Here is a 10,525-nt window from a genome sequence, read left to right on the forward strand (position 1 = left end):
ATTAAAATAGATTTTTGTTTTTATAGTTTTATTAAAATCCTTTATATATATATATTAATTAAATAATTACATGTTATATTATTTATAATAAGTTATTAATTTTAATATTTACAAGATCAACACAAAATAATTAAAAATATGAAAATTTAAATAATAAAAAAAATTAAAGATACGAATGGAATGAGGTGGGTATCACCTACCAACATACGTAACGGTACGTAGGATTCACAGAACGTAACGCCGTGAAATAATGTTTGTAGGTTCGGATCATGGTGATGCTGAGGCACAGAAGAAGAACACAGAACAAGAACAGTACCAACCTATTTATTTTAAGTTTTACTCCTGATTCATTTATAAGCTTATAATATTTTTTTGTATTATTATATATTAAATCTGTTAATTCTTTATGTGAAAGGTTATTATTTTATGTGTTTAGATTGATATATTTATTTTTTATAATGTATTTTTAGAAAAATTTTGTCTTATCCCATAATAAACTGAAACCAACTTGTCATGATGCAAAGATAATAATAATAGACAATCTTGTTAGTTCTTAAATACATGATAGAGATTTGAAGTTGAAATTTGTGTAAATACACAATCAATGATTTGCAACCAATCGTTAATGTTTTATGATTTTATTAGCAAATTTTCAACTGTAACTAATATATATATATATATATATATATATATATATATCTTAACATTATATAATAATATATTAAACAATTAAATAATATTTTAAAAAATAAAATTAGACAAAGTTTCAAATATACATAAAAAGACTACTGTACACATTTTATAAAATATAATGAATAATTCAATATAACAATTTAAATCTCACATATAAACTTCAACTTATTTAAAAATGTTTCTGAATAAAAAATATAAATACAAAAAACATTTTTTTCAAATTCCGTTTTAAACTGAGTTTTTATCGTTAATTTTTAGTCTATTTTGAGTAGTTCTTACCTTCAATATAGGAAGGTATTCAAAGTGATCGATCACCTGTCTCTTCCTCGTCTAACTGATCAAACAACTATCTCGTTGGATCCGATTTTAACAACGTTGCTACATACAAAGCCATATTATGTAATTATTAAGGTTTTAATAACTTATTTTATATAATATTAATTAAAACTAAATAAATAGAACTTTTTTTAAAATTATCTTAAATGTACTAAAATTATATAAATAAAATATTTTTAAGTCCTTTTAATTTTCTATTTGTTAATCAATATGTTTTAGACATTATTTAACATTTCTAATTTTTTTAAAAGTTAATTTTTGTATCGTTAAGGTGAGATATTTCTAAAATATGTAATAAATATAAAAAATATCATAGTATATGACTCTAATTTTTAATATCTAAATAACATAATCATTTTAATATAATGCTGTTTTAGGCAGTACAAAAATACTTGTACAATATTCTCTCCGAAAAAAAAAGAGATATAAATAGAATAACAGTGTCAAAACGGCGTCACTCTGTGCGCGCATTAGGAGTTGTTGGCATTGCTGTGAGCTCACTCTTTTCGCTCTTTCTCCGCAGTCACAACTCAAAGCGAGGGAGAGAGAGTGAAGTGATCGCTTCGCTGTTCTAATCGCCGTTTCATTGCCGGAAAATCTGAGATCTCTCAATCTCCGACGACCTTTGTAACTCTCTTTTTTCTTCAGTGAGTGTTAGGTTAGGGTTTATATATATGGCTTCGGAGGATGTGAAGACCGGGGAATCCGCGGTAACGAAGATCGTTAATCTGGCTGAGGAAGCGAAGCTCGCTAGAGAAGGTGTTGTCAAGGCTCCAAATTACGCCCTCGCTAGCATCTGCAAAAGCCTTGTCGCCGGTGGAGTCGCTGGAGGAGTGTCAGTTCCGTTTCTCATTTCCTAATTAATTTTTTAATTAAATTTTATTTATGAATATGTCGATGAAATTTATGTATAAATTGTTGATTGTATGTATTTGTGGTTTGATTTTGATGGATAATGTAGTGTTGGATTTTCATTGTCAGGGGACAGTGGGGATTGATGTTTATGGCTTTTGTGATATCATTTCTTTGGGTTTAATTTCGTTGAATGATTAATACTTATTAATCTGGCTTTTGTATTTGGTGAAGTAGAATGAGTATACTATGCGTTAAATATAGGCGTTGTTGTTCATTTTGGAAGTTGCTAGTTCTTTTACTTTTACTTGGTCTGGGTTACTTGTGAGGAACCAATCAGAAAATTGGGGGATTTGAAACAAGATTCTGTGTGCTTTTTTTTTTTTTTTTTGTATGTCATATATCATGAAAGTCACTAAAAATCTTCATTCCCTTAATATCTTGATGGTACATTGCCTTGCTAATGTTACATTTCCTGCCAATTAAAGAATGCATGCTAACTTTGAATTTCATTTTCATTTCAGTAAATTGAGCTGTAATTACAATTACAATAATCCATAATCCAAATTTATTGGAAACTCGTTCTTGCTGAAAATTCCAAGATTTTTTTTGGTGTTGTGCCGAGTTTTAATTTTTAACCAAGTTTTTGTTGTGTCTATGCAGATCACGTACTGCAGTTGCTCCACTGGAACGCTTAAAAATTTTGCTACAGGTTAGTTGATTTGGTTGTTTAGATCTACATGGATTAGCTATTATTTATCCTTGCTACTGTGACTATATCTGAGCATGTTTGTTCAGATATATCCTATTTCTACGTATGATGATGTGTATCTGGGTGTTGCTATTTGCAGGTCCAGAATCCTCATAACATTAAATACAACGGAACAATACAAGGCCTAAAATATATATGGAGAACTGAAGGTTTCCGTGGACTATTCAAAGGGAATGGTACTAATTGTGCTCGAATTGTCCCTAATTCTGCTGTGAAGTTCTTCAGCTATGAGCAAGCTTCTAAGTAAGTTTTCTTTAGATACAACATAATGTGCTGATTGCTTTTTGTTTAGCATTCTTTTTGTTGGTTTTCATTCAGGTGCCCAATTATAGCGAATACCAATCAACTTACCGTGAAGGAAAATTGGCTTCTGCAACCTCTTCGGACGTTTTCCTTTTCCTGCATCATTTTATTTAAATAGGGTCACCACAGTGGCTAACATTTTAAAATTATTTCATCGCATCTCACTTCATATATTTTAAACTTTCTTTCCTGTTTTTTCTGACCATTCCTTCCTATTCTGACAGGGGTATACTGTATATGTACCAGCAGCAAACTGGAAATGGTATGCTCATGTTTTCCATTTCAACTAAAGATTATTTGTGTTTAGATTGGCTAGTGTCTTATGACGTGAAGCAAGGGCAAGTATTAATTTGATTGAGAGTTGATGAAGTGGACTAGGAAGCTTCCTTGGCAACTCTTTTTGTTTTATTATTCTTGTACTTCTATTCATATATCATAGTAGTTAATCTGGATAGCGGCGCGAAGCGGCCAACCTCAAAAATGCTATAGCGTGGATAGTGGTAGTGGGCTGACTGCTATTCTAAAGTTTTAATACACATACATCCTAAAAAATATAAAATTAATAAACAAAGTTGGAACAAAACAAAAAAGGAAAAATCAGATCAGAGAAGCAAATAAATAACAAATAGCAAATGGTGCAGGAGCAGCTATTGTTTCTACTTGAAGCTTTGAAATTTGAAACAGAGCAAAGTAGGAGAATCAAAATAGAAGAGAAAAATAGAAAAAAAAAAGTTCAGTTACCGGAAAATGTGCAACTTTGCTGGAAAGATGATTGGAAAGCATCTCTGTTGCATCAAAAGTTTTGCCGAAGATGAAGGCCATCAGAAGCAGTAGAAACGTAGAGAACAAAGTTGAAATGAGAGGAGAAATGAGAGGGAGAGATGAGAGATGAAATGAGAAGCTAGGGATTGCAAAAGAGGGAGGGAGAAGATCAGAAAATAAGGGGGGCAAAATCCCAAGATTGCCCCCCTTATAAGTTGCCCAATGTTAAAAAACAGAGGGCAAATTTGAAATTTCAGATATGATAAATAGCTGCGACAACCGAGATTTCTGCCATTTTTGGCCGCTATTTGTGGCATAACAGCTGTTCCTCTGAAACGCGATGCAATTGCGTCTGCGACACAATTGGGTCTCCATAGTGGCGCCATGCCACTCCGCTCCCCTCTTCCGGGATAGCTGCTGCTAGTGCTGCTTTTGACTACTATATCATATATTATATGTTTTCTCCTTTATTATAATGACTGCCTGACTGGTAACTTATGTAATTAAGAGTTAAGGGTTTCTCTCCTTATAAATATCATCCTAGTGATGAGAATGCTTGGCCAGTCAGTCAACATGTGATTATGATTATGAAACAATATAGGTTTTGAAGCTCTTAATTTATGGCAATTGCTACAGCTATGTGGAGAAAGGGCCTGTTTGTATACTTAAATTCTGTGCTGAAAAATGAATATTTTTGACCCAAAAATGATTTAGTGATGTCACTTCAACACATTTTCAGTAATCTTTTCCTTTTCTAAATTAGTAAGTTACATTAGTGTACTCTAGGATAACCTCATTAATTCTGGTAAATGCCAATAGTCTTATTTTTGAAACAAACTTCATCATCCATTTTAAATTGACAAAAGTTTGTTAGTATAGAAACCCTTCTGACTGGCTAAGTATTTTCTCAATTTTTTGCAGAGGATGCTCAGCTGACTCCTCTTTTACGTCTTGGAGCTGGAGCATGTGCTGGAATAATTGCTATGTCTGCCACTTATCCAATGGATATGGTTCGAGGCAGGATTACTGTACAGGTATTTTTTCTTTCATTTTTATTTTTTCCAAATGTTTGCTTTGCTCGTTGTGAGTTAGAATGGTAGCTGAAAATGCATAAAGATAATACATCCTCTTACAGCTGTAACATTAATTGGAGAAAAAAAATGTCATCCATGATCTTTGTTGTGTCAATTGTTGACAAATGTATTTTTGCCTTGTATTTGCAGACTGACAAATCGCCTTATCAGTACAGAGGAATGTTCCATGCTCTGTCTACTGTGCTTAGGGAAGAAGGTCCTCGTGCTTTATATAAGGGCTGGCTTCCTTCAGTTATTGGAGTTGTGAGTAAAATTTCCAGAATATCTCTTTATAACGATGATAATTGTGTTCATGATCCTAAATATAGATCTATAGCAAATGTGAAAATGCTTTAACTACTGTCTTCATGGGAAGTTCTCGCTGCCTTTGTAGCAGCATATAGCCTGCAGTTTGGGGAGGGAGAGAACTCAATTTCCAACAATGATAAAAAAAAGTGGTATAAGAAACTGAATTTCTGCTTAGATTGCTTAGAAGTATAGTTTTATGCATCTTATATTCCCTACTTTTTTATTGGGGACAATACATAAATCATGTTCTTGAACCTATTTACTGTAGGGTCTGTAGATCCATCTTCTATTCATTTAGTCATGCATTACTGTTGATTGCATGATTAGGGTATTTAATTAGATAGCGCCTCACAACATTATACAAGGGAGTGAAGATTGCATAATTCCCTAAAGGTCCAGAAATGGCAAGCTAATGAATTACAGGTTCTCTACACGAAAAGTTAATATTCTTCAATTTTCCAAACTTGCTTCCTAATGAATTATGATAGCTATTGCCACTACTTAGTCTGGTGATAAAGTTTACCTGGTTGTGGGTGTATGTAGGTAGATGTCTATCATTCTACCTATTACTGCATTACTTTTGCTGCAAATAGTTTGGAGCAAAAATTGAGGCAAAATCTATCAGTCCAGTTACACCTAATATTGGTGCAATTAAGTTTATAGAGATATTATAGGTTACTGCTCTGCAATGTTCCCTGTGTGCTTTATGCTTGAGAACTATAATTGCTCAAGTTTTGTTGTAATTGCAAGCCCTCTTTTTGTGTGATTCTGTCATAATTAATAGTTTCCTATTCTCTTTTCCCCAGATTCCTTATGTAGGTCTCAACTTTGCTGTCTATGAGTCTCTAAAAGATTGGTTAATTAAATCCAAACCTTTTGGTCTAGTAGAAGATTCTGAGTTGAGTGTGACAACACGACTGGCCTGTGGTGCTGCTGCTGGAACTGTTGGACAAACTGTTGCTTACCCTCTTGATGTCATTCGTCGAAGAATGCAGATGGTCGGTTGGAATCATGCTGCATCTGTTCTAACTGGTGATGGGAGAGTCAAAGTCCCTCTTGAATACACTGGAATGGTTGATGCATTTAGGAAAACTGTTAGGCATGAAGGATTTGGTGCTTTATACAAGGGTCTGGTGCCCAACTCTGTAAAGGTCAGTCATCTGATGCTCATGAATTGTATTGTAGACTTTTTCTTATCCGAGGAAGCCAGTTTGTATTTCCTGCCATCACTTCAGAAAGCTACTACTGTTTCTTTTTATCACTGGAAAAATTTGCAGACACTTTCATGTCACATGATTGATTGCTCTGTAGGATTCTCTCAATCATACACTGCTGACGTTACCACCCTGATAATAACTGTAACCATAATAAGTTTACCTGATTAGCCAAATGCCAGCATTACAACACACATTGCCTGTGGCTTTAGTCAAATATTGAGATTATATACTGGTTGATGGTCAGTTCCCAGATTAACTTGTAAATAAAGATAACTACAGACATGCACAATAACTGAACTCAGGATTGTTTATGAATTTTTCAATGTTTGCATTGGTCTCAAAAGTTTCAGTTGTTGAAGAACCATGCCTCTTTGAGTTGATAATTTCATTTGTTTTAACGACTGCTGGGTGGTCTTTTCAAGCTCAGTGTTTAGAAATTTTCTGATTTTCTTTTCACTGTAGTTCTTGCAAATGTTAATTAAACTAGTGTTCTTTGTTGAATATAGTTTACCTGAAGTTATCATCATTCAATGGCCTTGTTTATAACATTAATTGTCTCACTTGATGTTTTGCAGGTTGTCCCATCGATAGCAATTGCATTTGTAACATACGAGGTGGTGAAGGACATTTTAGGAGTTGAGATCAGAATATCAGACTAAAGAGACCGCATGATATCTGTTCACCCGGTGTGGTTTTTCTTTTCTTTTTCTGTAGGCAAGGGGATGCAGAGATGGTAACTTACTGTTATTTTCTTGTTTTTCATCTCTCCAAGGATGAGTTTAGAAACTCTTAGAGCTAGTTTCTATAAATTTATTCCCTTGTTCCTATTTGTTTTCCTTGTGAACGTGCTGTAGTTTTCAGGTTATTCATCTTCTATGTCAATAAGTGTTGTGGAAAAACAATGCAAGGACATATATATGTGCCTAGCTTTCTGCGCTAGTTGAAAAATCATTTTTCTTAGTGGAATTTGCATTAAATATTTGCTTGCCCTCCCGCCCCCTACCTATCATAGAAATAATACTTTTTTAATGAATGGGTTACAACATTTGCATTGGTGTGTCTAAAAGGACAGGTTAATGCAATGAATAATAATCTCATTTTACTTGTTTAACCATTTTGTCGTGGGTTTTGCCATGAAAAAATAGGACCTTTTAACATTTAGTTATTACTGCAATTTAATTGATGAGATCACGTTTCAATTCATAGAATGGAGGCACACGCACTATGTTCTATTACTCTTCTTTTGGGAGTCAATTAGAAATAGCAGTGTTAGACAAACACATTATTACTCCTTTGTTAGCTATTTAAGTGTTAAGTACGCCTTATCTACCCATTTATGCTTAACTGAATTTTGTTACCCAAACTATTCACCATTCAAAGACGAAGCTAGGACGTCAAGTGCGCAATGGAGATTTAGGCACAAATAATGTATAGTTGATAACTATATATAATAGGAACAAGTAGTCATTTTCTCTTCATTTCTAGTCTAACATAACGTGTATCGTCTTTTGGTATTTTGATTGCATGATGAAGGACATCTGAAATGCAAAATGTCAGATGAGCCCGTGGGTACAAGAGCCGACTATTAAGTGCTGGTCCGTCATAATCCTTTCCGTCCCACTGATCCAAAGCTTCTGATGGTATTGGCACAACAACATGTTGACCAACGTTTGAAAACAAATTTTGTGGGGACGTTCGTGCTTCTCTCTCTGATGTCTATCGTTGGAGTTCTTTGTCACGTTGATGATGACCTCTCCAGCTTGATCTCACATATCTCTCAATTTGTAATTTTGATGTACAAGCTGTAGCTCCTGCAACCGGATGCACTTACATTACGCTCACTCTCCTTAAATCTACGCAGTCATCAATCGTGATTGAAATTGACACTTGCATTATACAGGCAACATGTTTAGCTGGGCTAGAGACGCGTTTGTCTCATACAAGCAACATGTTTAGCTCACTCTCTCCTCTTCGTACTCTATCATCCTTTTTATTTCAGTGTCTCTTTCCCCTGCTCTACCATATAACCTATATTGAAAACAAATGTATTATGAATTCCAAATTAATTAATGTGTGTCTATGCATATTCACCAATAAAACTCGCCTTGGGAGAGGATTCCCCGCATACATCACGGGATTTATTTGAATCTACATTATTGATACAATTTATTCGCACTTCTATTTTTCCACTTTGATTTATCTTTTTTTTCCAAATATGAGGTTTTAATCTACCCTTAATTCTTTGTTTGGTTCATAACACAAGAAGTAAGAAAGGGAAAGAGTTAAGTAGTGGTTGTCGGGGAGGTAAAGAAGCTGGCTGACAAATGCATGGCGCAACATGTAATAGTCTAAGGTTAATGGTAATGTACGTGAAAGAATAGATCAGATCCAAATGTGAAAGAATCTTTGTTGCTTTCTTAAACAAGGCTTGTCATCAGTTAGTCCCAAAGACTTATTTCCAATTTTCTTTCAACATTTTGTCTGATATACAGTAATCACTAAATATAGATAATAATTGACTGATAAAATATGATTATTTATCTTCCCAAAAGAATTTACTCACAATATATGTTTTAAATTCATATTATTGTCTAGTAAAAAATATATTAAATTTAATATTTTTTTTGTAACTTTAATCTCACAAAAATTAAAAGAGTTTGAAGGTAAATATTTTTTTTATTCTCTTCTATTAATAAATTGTAAATTTATAATTAGATAAAATATTTAGTTATAATAATTTTAATAAATAATTAAGTATTTATAATAAAATATTATCAAAATAGAATTTGTTTCTTATAATATTGACCATTATATTAAGGTATACTTTTATTTTCTCTATTCATTATAAATAGTAATAGTTTTATACTTTATTAGAATCATTTTATTTTATATAATCTTTTTTCCCAATTTTTTTAAAAATTAATGTTTCATTATAATAAAAGAAGTTTAGTATTAGTTATAAATACTGATGAGCAGTGATGGTCTAGCTTTAAATTAAAGATCTTCGAAAGGTGGGTGAGAATACAGAAAAGTGTGTCATATTTAGGAGCATGATGCATAAAACTAAATTTGATATCTAGAAGATGTTGAATAGATTACAGAGAAACCGTGTCAGATTATGCTTACAATAAATAATTATTTCGAATGTTACAAGTTTTTTTTTTAGAACAATGTCAATCACAAGTTGTAACCGTGTGAAGGGAGAAAATAATCAATTTAACTAAACTTTTGTATTTAATTAAATCCTTAATCAAACAAACAAATGAATAATTGAAAATAAAAATAAAAATAAAAATGGAGTCCATGATCTTGGTTAAATAAGGACCTACCATGAAAATAGTGATGACATGTCTATTAAATTTTGAGAGACAACTTCCTGATTCTTGAGACCTAAAGAAATGTGCACTTTGTTCTTTGTTTAGTATGAATATAGACTTTCTTATTGGCATTTTTGCATCTAAGGAGAGGTGAGATTGGAGTAAGATTACTTCTTTTCTTCCCCACCATATTTGTAATAGGATAGATAATACCCTTCAATCCTTTGCCTTTTTGTAATCGAAATGCTTTCCTTTTTTTAATCAGTGATTTATTGTTCCTAATTTGCAACTATCGCATATTTTATCCTATGCTAATTACCTTTCTTCTTCTTTTTCTAGGAAGCTAGTAATTAACCTTTAAAGTATTTGCATGGATGCTGCTATTTATTAGATATAATACACTGTGAACTAAAAATTAAAATAATTATTTTTGCTTGATCGTGCCTTAAATAAAAACATTTATATGAGTGCTGCTATTTGATATGAAAAATGACAAACAAAATTGTCGTATTTACTATTATGTATTATTCCATTTATATTAATATTTTTTACACGCGCGACACGAGTGTAGGGTTGCCCTAGAGGATGTGGCCACAAGTGGAGCCACGACACATAACTCAAAACCAAACTATTGCAAACCCTCCTTTTACGCTACCCCTTTAAATTGACACTAATGTTGACATTAATTACAATCAAACCACCACTTCCGCCGCCACATGCAACCCTTGACGGCTTGACCTTCGAATCCTTTCTCGTGTCACCTTATTGGGCAGATGTCATTTTCCTTTCCCCATCAAAACATTGCACTCAAAATAAATAATTACATTTACATTCATATATATATATATATATATATATATATATAGGTTAACCTTTAAAAATATGTTGTTA

At 32.7% G+C, this 10,525-nt stretch overlaps 1 protein-coding gene across 1 annotated transcript; it reads left to right on the forward strand.

The window, feature by feature from the left end:
- The first annotated feature begins 1,485 nt into the window (after positions 1-1,485).
- Positions 1,486-8,472, forward strand: LOC113849781 (mitochondrial adenine nucleotide transporter ADNT1-like). Its single transcript, XM_027479942.1, has 8 exons — positions 1,486-1,864; positions 2,545-2,593; positions 2,733-2,896; positions 3,181-3,218; positions 4,640-4,752; positions 4,942-5,055; positions 5,907-6,251; positions 6,893-8,472. Exons 1-8 carry the CDS (start codon positions 1,704-1,706, stop codon positions 6,974-6,976), a joined length of 1,068 nt encoding a protein of 355 aa, XP_027335743.1. The 5' UTR covers positions 1,486-1,703; the 3' UTR covers positions 6,977-8,472.
- Positions 8,473-10,525: the final 2,053 nt, after the last annotated feature.

Source organism: Abrus precatorius, unplaced genomic scaffold, assembly GCF_003935025.1.
Source record: "Abrus precatorius isolate BTA unplaced genomic scaffold, Abrus_2018 Scaffold9, whole genome shotgun sequence".
Classification (NCBI taxonomy): domain Eukaryota; kingdom Viridiplantae; phylum Streptophyta; class Magnoliopsida; order Fabales; family Fabaceae; genus Abrus; species Abrus precatorius.